Raw genomic sequence first — 18,440 nt, forward strand, 5'->3', positions numbered from 1 at the left:
TGATGTACCACAGAGAGCATCCCGTCCAGAGGCATCAGAGCTTGGCATGGCAGCTGCTCTGTGGCAGAGAATTGTGGACACAGCTCAGCACACCACAGACACCAGCCTCCCTCTGTGGACTCTGTCTATACTTCTCACTGTCTCGGTAAAACAGCCAGCATAATCAAAGAGCCCACCCACCCTGGACACCTCCCCCTCCCTTTAGGAAAAAGATACAAAAACCTGAAAGCACATACAACCAGGCTCAAGGACAGCTTCTACCCTGCTGTTATAAGACTATCGAACAGACCCCTAAAAATGTTAAGATGGACTCTTGACCTCAGTCTATCCCATTATGACCTTGCGTCTCATTGTCTACCTGCACTGTGTTTTGTCTGTAACTAACACTTCAGTCTGTTCTGTGTTACTGCCTACCGTGTGCTACCTCAATGCATTGTTGTAATAAATGTCATAGATGTACGAATGGTAAACAAGAAATGTTTTATACTGAAACTTGGTACATGTGAGAGTAATAAATAAATTTATCAATTTACCAATTAGAAACCATACAAAGTCAAGTCATGAAGAAATATGGCACTGAAACAGAGACTTTGGCCCAAGGGGTCCACACCAACCATAAGGCACTCATTTCGTACGGACTCTACTCTAACCTATTCTCTTCGCATTCCTGTCTATCCCACTCCCACCACCAGATTCTGCTACTCACCATTCATTACCAGTTAACCTACTGACCCACACGTCGTGGGCAGAAACCAGAGTTCTTGGAGGAAACCTGCAGAGTCACAGGGAGAACAAACAGACAGCACCCAAAGTCAGGATCAAACCCAGGTTTCCAACAGCATGAGGCTGCGGTTCTACCAGCTTTGCCACTGCATCATCCACTTAAAATGCAGGGAAGTTTCCATTTCATTGTACTAATACCCCTCGCAACAAAAACACTTTGGCAGTAAAAGAAGAAAGGTATAGGCACAAGCACCAAATCAGGTTATGGGGTGAGATGAAAGGGGGAATCTAAATAGAGAATGAGGTAGTCAATTAAGAGGTTTAAACACAAGGAAACTAGGTATAGCAATCCTCCTGACTGGGACTGTGCTTATCTTCCTGCTTCGATTTCTCTCTGTGCCACTTCAACTGGAACAGCCGCTCCATCACACCGCCACCCAGATTAAAGAGCAACGCCAGCCAGGCCAATCCCACGATGATCCAGAATCCAGCCAGGCTCCTGTAGATGGAGATGTAGTGCTTCTCCGGATCTGTGCCTGAAACGGAAATATTGGAGTTATCAGAAAAAGGTGTTGGAGGCGGAGGCAGAGGAGTTAAAAATCAACTCTAAACGGTGCAGATCTGAAACTTAAATAAAGGAAGTGGTGCTGGAACAGGTAGAAAGGAGAAGTCTTCATTCCTTGGAGCATCAGGATTTGAGGAGTAACCTTACAGAAGTGTTCCAAATTAGGAGAGGAGTAATGTACAACTGTCCTTTCCCCAGATAAGGGGAGTGTAGGAATAGGTGCATAGCTTTAGTGCGGGAGGGGAAGGATTTAAAAAGAACCTGAGTGGCATTGTTTTCATGCAGAAGATGGTGAGCAAAGGAATGAGCTGGCAGAGGAAGTGGCTGAGGCACCAATAGTATCATCTATGAAACACTTGGATAGATACATTGAGGGGTTCATTGGCAAAATGCAGGAAATTGGCACCGAGACTGGCATGGACTGGTTGGGTTACTAGACCAGAATCCATGCTGCATTGTATAGGAAGTCACTCTAAAGAGAGGCAGATTCTCAGAAGGGGATTTAAGACCTCGTTAATCAGTCCCCTTGAAATTCAGTTCCTGATCCGTGAGTGTGGCCTTTCTCTTTGCAGAAGCTGAGAATTGTGTATTTCCAATGCACTTGATCCCCACAGGAAATGCCCAGTGACACCACAAGCTCACTGAAGTGGGGGGGGGGGGGGAGACAAATGTACATGAAATATAGAGTTGTTTAAAGTAATGAATGTTTCAGATGAGACTGCAATAGGTTTGCCACTAACAGTGCAAGACTGGACAACACAGGAAGCAGCTATCTTCCCATTACTGTGGGCAATTGTAGCTCTCAACTGTTAGATGCCAGATATGTATATACATACACACACACACACATATATATATATATAGAGAGAGAGAGAGAGAGAGAGAGAGAGTAAGGGTGCCCAGATCTCTGTATAGTACAGTATTTGTCAATGTGGAGCAAAGAGCAAATTTGTAAACCTGACGGAAGCAAAGGATGTTGAGAATGGCAAGGGTAGGGCATCGCGGGAGGGGTGTTGGACAGGTGGCAGGGAAGGAGTGCATGTGGTGCAGGTACAGACAAACCCAGCTCTGAGACACCAGGCAATGTCATTTGATTCCAAACAATTGGTTTATTGATTACTACAGGATGTCTCTCTGGTGCATCCCCACTCCCTCCCCTCTCCTAACCATGATTGCCCTCTCCCTGCCCCCTTCCCACTCTCAGCTCACAATAGCAAACCCTATCAGAATCAGGTTTATCATCTCTCACATATGCTCTATCTATATACATTTGTACCCAAGACTTTTGCACAGAACTAGACTTACACAATGATCTATTTGTGCGACATACAAACAAAAGTTTTTCATTGTGTTTCTGTATACATGACAATAATAACACTGGACAAGAAAGACTTTGGTTCCTGAATACCTTTGCGTGCACCTTATGGATTTTGGGTTGCTGATCATGAAAATCACCATGAAATTTTTCTATCACCGCCTTTGTTTAAAATCACCTATATTTGTTATTTCAATTCATAATTCAGGTGAGAATAACTGATGCCAAGATTAAGGAAGGCATTTTAGTTGGTCCACAAACAGGTCATCAATGGCAGGCAATTTGAAGAACTTCTAGTGGGACTGGAGAAATCACCTGAAAGGCATTCAAGGATGTTGTTGAAAATTTTCTTGGCAACTGCAGAGCACCAAACTATGTGCAGCTGGTTGGCAATATGCTTCAAGCATACAAAACCATGAAGTGCAACATGTCACTAAAGACTCATTGTCTACACTCACATTTAGACTTCTTCCCTGCAAATCTTGGCGCTAGCAGTGATAAACATGGTGAAAGGTTTCACCAGGACATTGTGGTCATAGAGAAATGGTCTCAGGGCAACTGGAATCTATCCATGCTGGCTGATCATTGTTGGACACTTGAGCGAGAAGCCTCAGACACTGAGTACAACTGAAAATCATCAACAAAACATTTTTAACTTAGTTGAACTATTGCAAAGCATCAGCACCATTATGTAATTAAATGCATTATATTCAATAAAAAATAATTTCTTGTTTCTCCAAATTCCTACATGATCCAAATAGTCTGAAATTATATTTGTGGTCAGCATCAAGCGATCTATCATAAACAAAGAAAAAATTCTGAGGAAGCAATACTTTTGAAAAAAAATTGTTGTCCAGTGTAGTTCAATTATTGATTACTTCCTGCCTCATACAGAGACACAACGGAGAAACAAGCCCTTGAGCCCAATAAGCTCCTGACTACCATGAACTACCCATTTGCACTAATCTATATTAATTCCATTATTTACTCTTCCCACATTCTCATTGTCTCCCTCAGATTCTACGACACTAGGACAATTTACAGTAGCCAATTAACCCACAAATCTGCGTGGCCTCGGGATATGGAAGGAAATGGGAGCTCTCAGAGGAAGCCCGTCTGGTCACAGAAAGGGCATTGAGTGAACCTGCAACAACAGTCTCCCATTCAACATCAGCAAAGCTGACGAGCTGATCACTGACTTCAGGGAACAAGGTGAATACATAGCGGTGGAGAGAGCCAGCGATGTGAAATTCCTGGGCATCAACTTATCAGATGACCTGTCTTGGGCCCAGCACTTAGGTGGAATCATAAGGGAAGTGCGACAAGGTCTTTACTTTCTCAGGAGGTAAAGGCAGTTCAGTTTATTACTGAACACTCTGACAAACTTGTACAGATATACTGTTGAAAGTACCCTGACTAGTTATATCATGGTCTGATGCAGAAATTCGAATGGCGCAGGAACATGAAAAGTTGCAGAGAGTAGTGAACTCAGCTCAATACATTATGGGCACATCCCTCCCCACCATCCACAAGAGACATGACCCCAAGAAGGCAATTATACATCATCAAAGATGCCCACCATCTGGGCCATGCCATCTTTTCACAGCTATCATCAGTAGGAGGTACAGAAACCTGAAGTCACACTCCATTAGGTTTCAAAAACAGCTACTTCCCTTCAACTGTCTGATTCTTGAACCAACCAGCAAAATCCTATAATCACTACAGTTCAGCAACATCATGACCACTTGGATCATTTTGCACTAAAATTGACTTATTTTTTGCTTTCATTAAGTTCTTTCATGTAAATATAGTTTTTAATGTTCATTTATTGAATGCTGCTTATATGATCTTGTGAGCCTGTGATGCTACTGCAAGAAAGCTTTTCATTGCAACTCTGCATACATGTACTTGTGCTCAACTATGACGTTGAATTTGAACATACAAACTCCACACAGACACAGACCTGAGGTCAGGATTGAACCCAGGACCCTGGTCCTGTGAAACAGGGTCTCTGTAAGCTGTGCCGCTGTTCTGCAGTGAGTTCCCTAGAAAATAACCTTGATTAAAAGCAGTGCTGTGAAGTGTTGCACACACAGCCAGATGCTAAAACAGAACTTGTGTGATTTCTCCGTATGAGCATACTGTTGATCACATTGACCAGTGAAATACATCAGCACTGAAAGAATTTTCCCCGTGATGGCCGTACAGCAGCCATGGGAGACAGGCACCGTAGAATTGAGGGTGAACACTGTGCCCTTTCGTGTAACTGGGCACTAGCCACACACAATGGTGTGCTGTTCTCCTTCTCCCTGCATTCAGGCAGAGATTACAGAGCAAGGCTACAGAGATAAGGACAACAAAGAGAAGGTGGCAAAAGGCTGAGGATCGACTAAGGGATTGCTTCAAGCTGGTAGACTGGGCCGTGCTCCAGGACTCCTCACAGGATCTGAACGAATACACCACAGTTATCACAGACTTTATGAAAAGAGTCATGACAAGGGCGTCTCCACAAAATGAACAATAGACAATAGGTGCAGGAGTAGGCCATTCGGCCCTTCGAGCCAGCACAACCATTCACTGTGATCATGACTGATCATCCACAATCAGTATCCAGTTCCTGCCTTATCCCCATAACCTTTGATTCCGCTATCTTTAAGAGCTGTATCCATCTCTTTCTTGAAAGCATCCAGAGACTTGGTCTCCACAGCCTTCTGGGGCAGAGCATTCCATATATCCACTACTCTCTGGGTGAAAAAGTTTTTCCTCAACTCCATTCTAAATGGCCTACCCCTTATACTTAAACTGTGGCCTCTGGTTCTGGACTCACCCATCAGCGGGAACATGCTTCCTGCCTCCAGCGTGTCCAATCCCTTAATAATCTTATATGTTTCAATAAGATCCCCTCTCAGCCTTCTAAATTCCAGAATATACAAGCCCAGTCGCTCCAATCTTTCGACATATGATAGTCCCGCCATCCCAGGAATTAACCTTCTGAACCTACGCTGCACTCCCTCAACAGCACAGTACTCCAGGTGAGGTCTCACCAGGGCCCTGTACAGCTGCAGAAGGACCTTTTTGCTCCTGTACCCAATTCCCCTTGTTATGAAGGCCAGCATGCCATTAGTTTTCTTCACAGCCTGCTGTACCTGCATGCTTGCTTGTACATCATCTAGAGTCTTTCCCAACCAGAAGATGAACCATGAGATCTGAAACCTGCTGGGGGCCGGGAAAGTGGCATTCAGTTCTGCAACCATACAAAATGCAAGTGGTGCAATCACTATCTTCGGAAAGCCACCTCACAGGCGAAGTTGCAATTCTGGAACAAATCTGAATCACTGATAGGGGTGGCAGGGCTTGAATGCTATCACCTGCAACAAAGTGAAATCAAGTGACATAGGTCCCAGACGAGCGCAATACCTTTTATGTTCGCTTTGACCATCAAATCATGGAGCCACCTTCATGAACTTCAACAGCTCCCAATGACCAGGTGATTTCAGTCTCTGAGGCTGATGTAACAGTATCCTTCAGGAAGGTGAACCCATGGAAAGTATTCAGACTGGATGGGGTACATGGTCGAGTACTAAAGACCTATACTGATCAACTGGGTAGAGTCTTCACTGATATCTTTAACCACTCAATACCCCAGTCAGTTCAGACTGGAAACAATGTCTCCCACACAGTCTCCATCAGCACAAGAGGGAGATTAAATATCTGGCTAAGTGGTGGCGCAACAACAACTTCTCACTCAATGCCAGCTAGATCAAGGAAACGATTATTGACCTCAGGAGAAGGAAACCAGTCCAGTTCTGGTCACCGAATTATAGGAAGGATGTCAATAAAATTGAGAGAGTACAGAGGAGGTTTACTAAAATGTTGCCTGGGTTTCATCTCCTAAATTACAGAGAAAGATTGAACAAGTTAGGTCTCTATTCTCTGGGGCGTAGAAGGTTAAGGGGGACTTGATAGAAGTGTTTAAAGTTATGAGGAGGATCGACAGAGTTGACGTGGATAGGCTTTTTCCATTGAGAGTGGGGAAGATTCAAACAAGAGGACATGAGTTGAGAATTAGAGGACAAAAGTTTAGGGGTAACATGAGGGGGAACTTCTTTACTCAGAGAGTGGTAGCTGCGTGAAATGAGCTTCCAGCAGAAGTGGCTGAGGCAGGTTCTATGTTGTCGTTTAAAGTTAATTTGGATGGATATACGGACAGGAAAGGAATGGAGGGTTATGGGCTGAGTGCAGGTCGGTGGGTAAGAGTTCGGCACAGACTAGAAGGGCCGAGATGGCCTATTTCCGTGCTGTAATTGTTATATGGTTATATGGTTATATCAGGGATTCAGAGGTGATGAGGGTCAGCAACTTTAAACTCCTCGGGGTCAACATTACTGAAGATCTGTTCTGCACATAAGAGCCATTAGGAAGAAAACACAACAGCACCTTTACTTTCTAAAAGTTTTTGAAGATTTGGCATGTCATCTAAAACTTTGACAAACTTATATAGATGTGTGATGGACAGTCTATTGACTGGTTGCAACACAGCCTGGTATGGGAACACTAAAGCCCTTGTATGGAAAATCCTACAAAAAGTAGTGGATACAGCCCAGTCTATCACTGGGCCATCCCCACTGAACTTTCAAGGACTTTTCATCTCATGTTCTTGATATTTATTTCTTATTTATTAATTATTATTATTTCTTTTTTTTCCTATTTATTCTGTATTTGCACAGTTTGTTGCTTTCCTATTTACACATTGGTTGTTGCCTGTCCTGTTGGGGACGGTCCTTCATTGATTCTATCGTGTTCCTTGCATTTACTGTGATTGCCCGCAAGAAAATGAATCTCAGGAATGTGTATGGTGACATATATGTACTTAGATAATAAATTTAATTTGAACTTTTGTCTTTGTAACAATCTCTTCAGTATGAGAGGTCCTAAGGTACTGATGTGCAAGGGTTGATCATGAAGTTGGTGAGCATAGCACCAGTTTGTACAGAACAGCAAGGAGATCACTACTAAGACAGATCCTGCATTCTTGATCACTGTGTGCGGAACCTAGGTGTTTGATATACCCCAGGTTCGCTCTTTGGGTGACCAGCAAGAGCTGTAGGTCACCTCAAACTCACTTCCAACAACTGCCAACAGTGGAGGGAATACAGACCGGACAGCATGTAACATCATTAAGTGCATGACAGATACTTGAGAAACATTGGCTGTACCAACCTTAATGAAATGCACAACCAGGTTCCCAAGGCTCACACTTTCACTTAGATGATCTATCCCAGGAAAAGCCATATGAAAAATATGTGGAAATACATCCAATTTCTTAGTTAAAATCTGCTGGAAATACTCAGCAAGATAGACAATATCTACAGAGAGAAACAGGGTTAACTTTTCAGATCAAGGACCCTTTGTCAGCAGTGGAAGGAAAGAAAATTAGTTTGTATGCAGAGAGCATATCAGAGGGATGGATAGGACAAATGGAATATCTTTGATGGGGTGAGGCTAAGGTAGCACTGGGGATACGTTGTATTGGAAATAGAAGGGAGCGTGGGACTGGGACCCTAGTGATTGGAAGAGATTGCAGGAACAAGGGTTCCAGTGAATGCAAAGGAGCATAGAAAACATTATCTGGTGAGCCAGATGCTGAACTGGGAGGATTTAGAATGGTCAGTTAGCAGATTATTGGAGTTTTACCTATTCCAAAATGTTTACAAAATTCCTAGGCACTAACGCCCCACAGGTTGCAAAATAACCTTACCAAAGACCAACGTAATGGTTGACCAATACGCAACCTGCTGGAATAACTCAGCAGGTTAAGTAGCATCTATGGAAGGAAAGCAATGCAGATGTCCCCTGTGGAAACTCTGCATCAGGTTCTGATGTGTCCAGATCCAGGGGTTTGATCAGATACATTGTCAATTCCTTACTCAACCAGCTGAGTTCTTCCAGCAGAATGTGTGTTGCTCAAGATTCCAGTCTCTTGTATCACTCTAATGATATCCTTGCTACCATGTGTGGCATTCTTTGCAGGTAGTTTCATTTGGTAACCCTCACGCACCACTGGTTTATTGTGCATCTGGTCATACCTATGACGTAATCTCCAAATCCAATGGTGCTGAGAGTGATGAAGGCAAAGTAAAAGCTCTCGCCATAGGTCCAACCTTCCACGTAACTGAAGATTAATGGTGGAAACACCAAGAAGAGAACTGTGCCAGTAATGAAGAAGAGCACTATTGTGAAAATCTTCATCGCTTGCTACAGAGGGACAGAAAATGACATTAAATTAAAAACACATTCTCCTTAAAATATTTGTCCCACTGTGAAAGCACTGGTCTTTTTCTTTTGCCTTTCACATCTGTTAGATCTCAATTTGCCTATGCATATTGCTCCAGATCCCACAACACACTTAATTAACAAAATTCACCGAGGATATTGCCAGGAATGAAGGGCTTGAGCTGTAAGGAGCGGCTGAATAGTCTGGGACTTTTCCCCTGAAATGTAGAAGGGTGTGGGGTGACACTATAGAGGAAATAAAATCGTGAGAGACATGGATAAGGTGAATGGTCACAAATTATTTCCTCTGGGGAAGAGAGCCCAAAAGTCCTGACGAAGGGTCTCGGCCTGAAACATCGACTGCGCCTCTTCCTATAGATGCTGCCTGGCCTGCTGCGTTCACCAGCAACTTTGATGTATGTTGCTAAAACTAGAGGGCATAGGTTTAAAGTGAGAAGGGAAAGGATTAAAGGGGGACCTGAGGGGCAGGTTTTCAAACAGAGGGTGGTGGGGAAATGGAACAATTTGCCAGAGGAAGTGGCTGCAATTAAAGTTAAAAAAAAAACCTATTTGGACAGGTACATGGATAAAGAAAGTTTAGAGCAGGGGTTCCCAACCTGGCAACTACTTACCTCTCAGTTAATGGTAGGCGTACATGTCATAAAAAAGGTTGGGAAACACTGGTTTAGAGGAATATGAGCAAACACAGGCAAATGGGATTAGCTAGGTTAGACCTGTGGCCGAAGGTCCTATGCCTGTGCTGCATATGATCAGAATCAGAATCGGATTTATTATCACTGACCTGTGTCGTGAAATTTATTTTTTTGTGGCAGCACTCCAGTGCAATACATAAGAAATATTACCATACATTACAACACAAAATAGGAAAAATATAAGTATTGCATTAAGAAAGCAAAACAATGTTTAGTGTTCATGAGTTCATGGTCCGTCAGAAACCTGATGGTAGAGGGAAGAATCTGTTCCTAAAATGTTGAATGTGTGTCTTTGGGTTTCTGTGTCTCCTCCCTATAACTCTATGACTCTGTTTTTGATCTCTCTTATTATCTAGATTGCATCTTCTATATGTTAATGGATGGTGCGCTTGTCTATGCTGGAGGGGATATGAATGTCTGCTGCAAGTTCTGTTAGAACATTAGATTTTCGGCAAGACCTCTCCCACCTGGGGGACACCCATTGGATGTGATGCTTACCCTGTGGTTGCTTGATTTCTGAGCATTTTTCTCCAGCCTCTTCATATATCCATTCATACTTCTTCCGAGGTGGTTCAAGAAAGTTAGATTCAAAGGGATTCCAAATAATGCATAAAATACACAGAAAACCTGCCCTCCTACAGTGCTGGGAGAGAGGTTTCCAAAGCCTAGAGAAAAGAGAAAAATTGAGCCTGCTTCTCTGTGTTATACTTACTACTATATGTTATACTTAAGTTATACATACTTACTACTGTTTGGAGGTCTCTATGCAATTCCCATCAGGGATTTTTTTTACACTTGCTGTAGAGGAGGAGGATGAGAGGAGACATGATAGAAGTGTGCAAGATATTAAGAGGAATAGATAGAGTAGATAGCCAGTGCCTCTTCCCCAGGGAACCACTGCTCAATACAAGGGGACATGGCTTTAAGGTAAGGGGTGGGAAGTTCAAGGGGGATATTAGAGGAAGGTTTTTTACTCAGAGAGTGGTTGGTGCGTGGAATGCACTGCCTGAGTCAGTGGTGGAGGCAGATACACTAGTGAAGTTTAAGAGACTACTAGACAGGTATATGGAGGAATTTAAGGTGGAGGCTTATATGGGAGGCAGGGTTTGAGGGTCGGCACAACAATATGGGCTGAAGGGCCTGTACTGTGCTGTACTATTCTATGTTCTATGTTCTACATTATTCCATGTGAACTGAAATAGCAGCAAAAACTGGAAAGCAGCTCAAGAGGACAATGCTTTATTTTATATAATCAGGACTACTTTGAACATCATAAAAGTAATTTCAATTTAGTTAATGCCTCCCACATGACAAACATATACCTAAATACTTCACAGGAATATTAACAAATGAAAAGTTGACATTTGTTTCCAGAGATGATATGTGGGCAACTGACTAAAATCTTGGCCATGAATGAAGATTTTAAGGAGATTCAAGCAACACACATAAAAATTGCTGGTGAACGCAACAGGCCAGGCTGCATCTATAGGAAGAGGTACAGTCAATATTTCGGGCCAAGACCCTTCATTAGTCCTGACGAAGGGTCTCGGCCCGAAGCGTCCACTGTACCTCTTCTTATAGATGTTGCCTGGCCTGCTGCGTTCACCAGCAATTTTTATATGTGTTGCTTGAATTTCCAGCATCTGCAGATTTCCCGGTGTTTGCGTTTTTAAGGAGATTGTTTCTTTTCTATATGTATATTTATTCAAGAGATAGAGGTTTCACAGGTTGAGCCAATGTTTATTGTCCATCCCTAGTTGCCCTTCAGAAGATGGCAGTGAGTTGCCATCCTTGAGTTGTGAGAATGTCCGCAATGCTGTTAGGGAGGGAGCCCCAGTATTTTGAACCAACAACAATGAAGGAATAATGATACAAGTCAAAATGATATTTGGCTTGGAGGGTACTTCCAGGAGGTGGTCCCGATGCCTTTGTTGCCCTTGTCCTTCTAGATCAGGGTTCCCAACCTTTTTATGCCATGGACCTCTACCATTAACCAAGGACCAAGTTGGGAAACCCTGATCGAAATGCTGGTAGTTTAGAAGGAGCTGACAAAGGAGTTGTGGTGATTTTCTGCAGTGGATTCAGCAGATGGTACAAACCTGCGCTGCTGTGTGTTGGTGAGGTTAGTGAGTGGCTGTAGATGGGGTTCCTATGTTCTGTACCATGTTAAGCATCTCGAGAGTTTTTGAAGCTGCACCCACCCAAGCCAGTGGAGATCCTGATATTGAGCCCTGTGGATGGTGGACAGCCTTTGGGGAGTGAGGAGGTGAGATACTTACTGTAGGATTCCTAGTCTCTGACCTGCTGTTGTAGCCACATTGTATATATAGCTACTCTAGTTCAGAATCTGGTTTTTGTTACTGATTTTACTTACTTGTAACATTCACCGAAAGGAAGTGACCAGGGTTTCAGCATTTAAGGAAGAGCGTCAGCATATCCTTCACTTGGATAGTCAATGCTGGGCTTCCCAGCAATGTCAGCACCCCAGAAAGTAAATTACATACAGAAGAGCTGAGGGTGGGAATACTAGAACTTAAAACCTTGAGAGCTGAAACTGAGTTGGCAGGGCCCAAAGGGCTAAATATTTGCCTTCTATCATGTAACAAATTCAAGTATTAGTCTCCTTAAAACCTACGTCTCTGACAAAGATTTTAACCGTAGAATATAGACAGTCCAGCACAGGAACGGGCCCTTCAGTTCCTGATGTCTGTAGCAACCACGATACCAAATTAAACTAACCCCACCTGCCTGTACGTAGTGCACCTTCCTTCATTCTCTGCCTTTCCTTGTGCCAAGCTGAATTCCACTTAAATTGTGGTGTCGTGTCTGTTTCCATCCCCTCCCCTGGCAGCCTGCTCCAGGTTCTTCAAACTGCCTGTGCAGGGAAACTTGCCCCACACATTCCTTTGAATGTGTCCCCTCTCATCTTAAGACCTATGCTCTCTCAACTTTGAGCTTCTATCCTGGGAAAAATATACTGATTGTCTGTCCTACCTAAGCCTCACATAATTTTATGTACTTCTAGTAGATCTCCCTTCAGCCCCCAAACCTTCAGTGAAAATTGTACGAGTTTGTCCAACTTCTCCTTATAGCTAAATCCCTAGTCCAGACAACATTCTAGTGAATCTCTTCTGCGCTCTCTTTAAAACCTCCACATCGTTCCTGTAATGTGGTGACCAGGTGCTCCAAATGTGCTTAACCAGCTGAAATATGATTTCCCAAGGTTTATACTCAATGCCCAAATGAAGAAGGCATGTATGCCATATGCATTATAAATAGTGTTACTTCTATGATTCAATTCACAAATGTTCTGTGCATTAGCTTGTGAAAAGTGATGGGGTCACCCCCAGAAATTGCAAGGGAATTTACAAGGTATTTCTCATCATCACTGATAGACAGCTTCAATCACCAGAAGCAAGTTTCAACGTGTGATTTTTCAGCCGTGTAAATGAACAATCAATAACTTTGAAAGAGTGAAGAAAAAATGTAAGGACATTGACAAGACTTGAGAACTTAGAAAAGTTTGAATAGATTAGGACTTTTTTTTGCTGGAGCATAGGAAAATGAGCGGGGATTTAATAGAGGTATACAAAATTATGAGGGTTATAGATAGGGTAAACGCCAGCAGACTTCTTCCACTGAGGTTGGGTGAGACTAGAAGTACAGGTCGTGGGTAAAGGTGAAAAGTGAAATGTTTAAGAGAAACATGATGGGAAACTTCTTCAGTCAGAGCATGATGAGAGTGTAGAATGAACTGCCAGCAGAAGTGGTGGACGTGAATCAATTTCAACATTTAAGATAAATTTAGAAAGGAGCATGGATGAGAGTTTATAGAGGGCTATGATTCGAGAGCAGGTCGATAGGAATAGGCAGACTAATAATTTGGCATGGATTAGATGGGATGAAGGCCTGTTTCTGTGCTGTTGTGTTCTATAACAGTCAACAAATTAAGTGCACAAGATACCTAAAATTTCTCAATTGCATTGAAACTTAACTTGACACTTTACAAAAGTAAAAATATCTACCTCAGAAAGGCAAGTTGTTTTGAAAAAGAAGATGTCAATTTAAACAGATGTCCTTAAAATAGAACTCCTTACCTATTGTAGTCACTACAGTTCCTGCAAAGAAAAATGAGCTACTGAAGTCCCAGTTGCTTGGGTTCGTGGAGTTTCCTTTTGGGTTTACACCTTTCTCCCAGGCATCTATAATAATCTTAAATACATGAGAGAAAAGGGGATAGTGAAACATTTCTAAAGCCATCAGAAACCTGAAAGTGTTGCTGAAAAACATTGCTAATCATCCTGTGGGAAACAAATTATATTCATGAACAGCAGCACGGGTCATAAAGAAGTCATAAGTATTACTTGCATAGAACATAAGACCAGGGAAATTATGATACAAATTTATAAAACATTCCTTATCTTATAGCTGGAGTTCTGTGCACAATTGTAGCTGCCACACGATGAGAAAGATGTGATCACACTGGAGAAGGTACAGAGGAAGTCTAGGTTGGAGAACATCAATTATGAGGAGCGAATGAATAGGTTGGATACATTTTTGTTATGTTTTTTAACTTCAAAACAGTAAACTAATTCAAAGGAAGGCATGGAAGTCCAAAATGCCGGTCTAACTTGGAACTTACTTTAAGTGAGGTGTGTATGTATCACTTGGTAATGTGATGATGTATGCAAGTCACATATTTATACAGATAACCCGTAGTGAATTATTTAAACAAACAAGAATGCTTAATCAGCCAATGTAGATGCAAGATTGCTCAAATATTATTGACATATTAAATACTCAACAACCTTCCTTGGAGCAAAGAAAGCAGAAGAGCCACATGTGAAGGAATATACCAGATTAAATCCCAGAAACCTTGTGATGTCCGCACAGTTGATTAGTGGTTTGAAAAGTGAGAACCCTGCATAACCAATTGACAAAAGCTTTCATTTCAGGGAATTCAGATTGAAACTCTCTAGTCTCACATTCTGTGGTCTGACAGTTTCTACAGCCTGGCATATTTTCAATCTGTAGTACAGATCTGTATCAATTAATTCCAAGATCTAAGATCTAAAATGAACTAAGATCTGTATTAATATGCAGCTTTTCTGAATTGGAAATACTGTTGGCAGAGATCTTAATGTGGAGAGTGACTAAAGTGACCATATTTAAAACATAAAACAGTTCTCCTGCTCAGAAGAAGATGACCGGGAGTAGTATCAGTGGTTTGGCAGGTTCCAAATTTGCTGGATTGAGAGTCTTAATCCATATCCAACTTGTTAGTTATGCTTAATAGATTTCTATTTAGTGCCTAGACATTCACACAGAGGAAACAATTCAACTGCTCAAGGAAACGGTGCATGCATTTTTCGTTGTGACATGGATGAATTTCAATCCCAAGGAGGAGCAATGACTTTGGAATCTGAAAGTGAGGTAGTTCAGAGATCCCAGGTGAAACCCTTGCAAGTCAAATTGGCTTTGGTACTGACAATTGAGATTTCAGAAGACCATTTGCCACTTGAACCTATTTCTACTTGCAGAGACAGGAGGACTAAAGGATGAGTATTTTAATTGGCATAGCGTCACTGGCAGGTACAGCATGCAAATAGGTCTTTCACTTGTCCCCACTGAGACCATGCTACAACCACCCACCCATTTACTAATTCCAAACCTAATCCCACTTCATTCTCTCCACTTTTTCATCAATTTCATCCGACTCCTACCACTCACGTACACACGAACAGCAACTCACAGTGGCCACAATCTACGTGTCTTTGGGGTATGGAATTCAGAGCATTCAGAAGAATGCAGACATGCAAACTCCACACAGACAACAGGTTTGAAATCAAAAATGCTGGAAACACTCGCAAGTCAGGCAGTATCTGTGGATAGAAGACTAAATGTGGATATCCAATAATGAGCTGTACACACAGAGTACAAGTGCAAATCCCTCTGCGCTGAACTGGTCCGCCCCGCAAAGTTGCTGCCTAACTGACAGATTAAGTTGGATTACATTGTTGGCAGTGTCAGGTCATTCATATTGAATCTTTGTAAACCAGTTGGTCCATGTTTAAAGAAAATTAAAATGTCAAGAGCATGGCCAGAAAATATTCTAAGAGCTTTGCGGAATGATGGGATGGAAATGATGCTATAGCTATAAAATGGCGACTTGTATCACATCCATATCAATGGAGCCACTCAGGGAAGCAGCCTCTAGAAAGGATAACTGCAATAATGTAGCTTTGGTGAAGATTTTCCAGATTATTGGATGCATTGCTACTAGTATTTCAATGGTCTTGATGAAGGATCTCAGCTCGAAGTGTCAATGAATCCTGAAAAAGGGTCTCAGCCCAAAACATAAACTGTTCATTCATTCCCATAGATGCTGCCTGACCTGCTGAGTTCCTCCAGCATTTCATGTGCGTTGCTTTGGATTTCCAGCATCTGCAGACTTTCTTGTGTTTACTATTTCAATACTTCCAATTTTTTAAAATGTTAGATCCCATGATAATAAATAAAAGTGACGATGAATTTTCCAGTGAATCAGGTAAGTTAAAACCGAGTATGCGAATCTGGATTCCTGTGAGTTGAGAGAGAGTGCAGGAACCAGAGCTTCAGTAAACATAAAGGGAATGCCAGAACAGGGTCCCAGACACTGGAAAAAAGACCAATGGAATCAGGGCCTGGCTGAATGGGAAGGGGTGCAGGAAATAGGTCAATGTGGGTGGAAGACAGAATCAGAAATGGAGCAATCAGTCTGTTGGGAATATTTTATAGATCACTCCCTCTCAGTAGCAACAGAGCAAGGAGCAGATCGGTAGGCAGATCTTGGAAAGCCACAAAATGGACAGGGCTGTTGTCATGAGGGACTTCAACTTCCCTAATATTGATTGACCCATCTTTAGTGCAAGAGATTTGTTGGGTGTGGCCAGGAAGTCATAGTCATAGTCATAGTCATAGTCATACTTTATTGATCCCAGGGGGAAATTGGTTTTCATTACAGTTGCACCATAAATAATAAATAGTAATAGAACCATAAATAGTTAAATAGTATTATGTAAATTATGCCAGTAAATTATGAAGTAAGTCCAGGACCAGCCTATCAGCTCAGGGTGTCTGACCCTCCAAGGGAGGAGTTGTAAAGTTTGATGGCCACAGGCAGGAATGACTTCCTATGACGCTCTGTGCTGCATCTCGGAGGAATGAGTCTCTGGCTGAATGTACCCCTGTGCCCACCCAGTACATTATGTAGTGGATGGGAGACATTGACCAAGATGGCATGCAACTTAGACAGCATCCTCTTTTCAGACACCACTGTGAGAGAGTCCAGTTCCATCCCTACAACATCACTGGCCTTACGAATGATTCCTGATACAGTATGTAGACAAGCCAGCTAGAGGAGAGGTCATAGTGGATCAGGCAACAAATCTCTTGGTGGGTGAGTATTTTGTAGGCAATGGCCACAACTGCCTGACCTTTAGCTTAGCCTTGGACAGGAATAGGAACAGATGGTATGGGAAGGTAATTCGGGGAGGGTTCATTATGATGATATTAGGCATGAACTTAAGAGTGTAAATTGGGAACAGATGTTCTCAGGGAAATGTACAATGGAAATGTGGAAGTTGTTCAGGGTGCACTAACAAGGGGTACTGGACAGGTTTATCCCTTTGAGGCAGGGAAAGGAACGTAAGGTGGAGAAACCATGGTTGACAGGAGAAGTGAAATATCTAGTCAAGAGGATGAAGGAAGCAAGGATCAGACGGGGTTGTTGAGAGATATAAGATGGTCAGGAAGGAGCTTATGGAGAGACCTAGGAGAGCTAGAAAAGGACACAAGAAGGCCTGAGGTGTAGGATTAAGGAAAACACTAAGGCGTTCTACACGTATGTAAAAAACAAGGGGACTACTAGAGTGAAGGTAGGACTGATGGGGGATAGAAGATGAAACATGTATCTGGAGTTGGAAGAAGTAGGGGAGGCCCTTAATGAATACTTTGCTTCAGTATTCGCCTGTAAGAGGGACTTTGATGAATGTGAGTTCAGGTTAATGTGCTGGAACATGTCGAGGTTAAGAAGGAGGATGTGCTGGAACGTTTGAATAAAATTAGGATAGAGGCCGGATGTGATATAGCCTGTTTCTGAGAGGAGCAAGCGAGGAGATTGTTGCGCCTTTGGTGATGATTTCTGATTCCTCACTGGCCACAGAAGTCGTACCAGAGGGAAGTTAACAGGGATAATTCTGTGAATTATAGACCAGTGAGTCTTACATCAGTGGTGGGAGAACTATTGAAAAGAATTTTTAGAGACAGTATTTGGAAGCATTTGGAGAAGCATTGACTAATTAGAGATAGTCAGAATGGCTTTATGATGGGAAGTTTGTGCCTCATGAGCCTGACTCACTTCTTTGAGGAAGTAAATTGCTGACAGTAAAAAAAATTGCTAACGGTAGAGCAGTGGATGTGGGTATGTCATTTTTAGCAAGGCATTTGACAAGTTTCGCCATAGTAGGCTCATTTAGAAAGTCAGGAGGTATGAAAGCCAGGAAAACGTTGCTGCGTGGATTCAGAATTGGCTAACCCATAGAAGGCAGAGAGTGGTAGTAGATGTTCTGCCTGGGCGTCCATGCGTAGTGATGTTCTGCAGGGATCTGTTCTGGAGCCCCTGCTCTTTGTGATTTTTATAAATGATTTAGATGAGGAACTGGAAGACTGAGCTAATAAATTATTCGGCACGGACTAGAAAGGCCGAGATGGCCTGTTTCCATGCTGTAGTGGTTATATGGTTATAGATGACATAAAGATTAGTGATGTAGTGGATAGTGTAGAAGTTGGTCGTACGATAGATGATTGATAG

At 42.4% G+C, this 18,440-nt stretch overlaps 1 protein-coding gene across 1 annotated transcript in view; it reads right to left on the reverse strand.

Moving 5' to 3' along the window:
* Positions 1-1,016: 1,016 nt before the first annotated feature.
* kcnk17 (potassium channel, subfamily K, member 17) overlaps positions 1,017-18,440 on the reverse strand; it is a 44,472-nt gene continuing 27,048 nt past the window's right edge. Inside the window, exons 2-5 of the mRNA XM_063040646.1 lie at positions 13,687-13,801; positions 10,048-10,254; positions 8,690-8,854; positions 1,017-1,259 (exon numbers count right to left, since the gene is read on the reverse strand). Coding sequence (XP_062896716.1) covers positions 1,060-1,259; positions 8,690-8,854; positions 10,048-10,254; positions 13,687-13,801 — 687 coding nt within the window. The 3' untranslated portion in view covers positions 1,017-1,059. The remainder of the gene's footprint in view (positions 1,260-8,689; positions 8,855-10,047; positions 10,255-13,686; positions 13,802-18,440) is intronic.

This window comes from Mobula hypostoma, chromosome 2 (genome assembly GCF_963921235.1).
Source record: "Mobula hypostoma chromosome 2, sMobHyp1.1, whole genome shotgun sequence".
Classification (NCBI taxonomy): Eukaryota; Metazoa; Chordata; class Chondrichthyes; order Myliobatiformes; family Myliobatidae; genus Mobula; species Mobula hypostoma.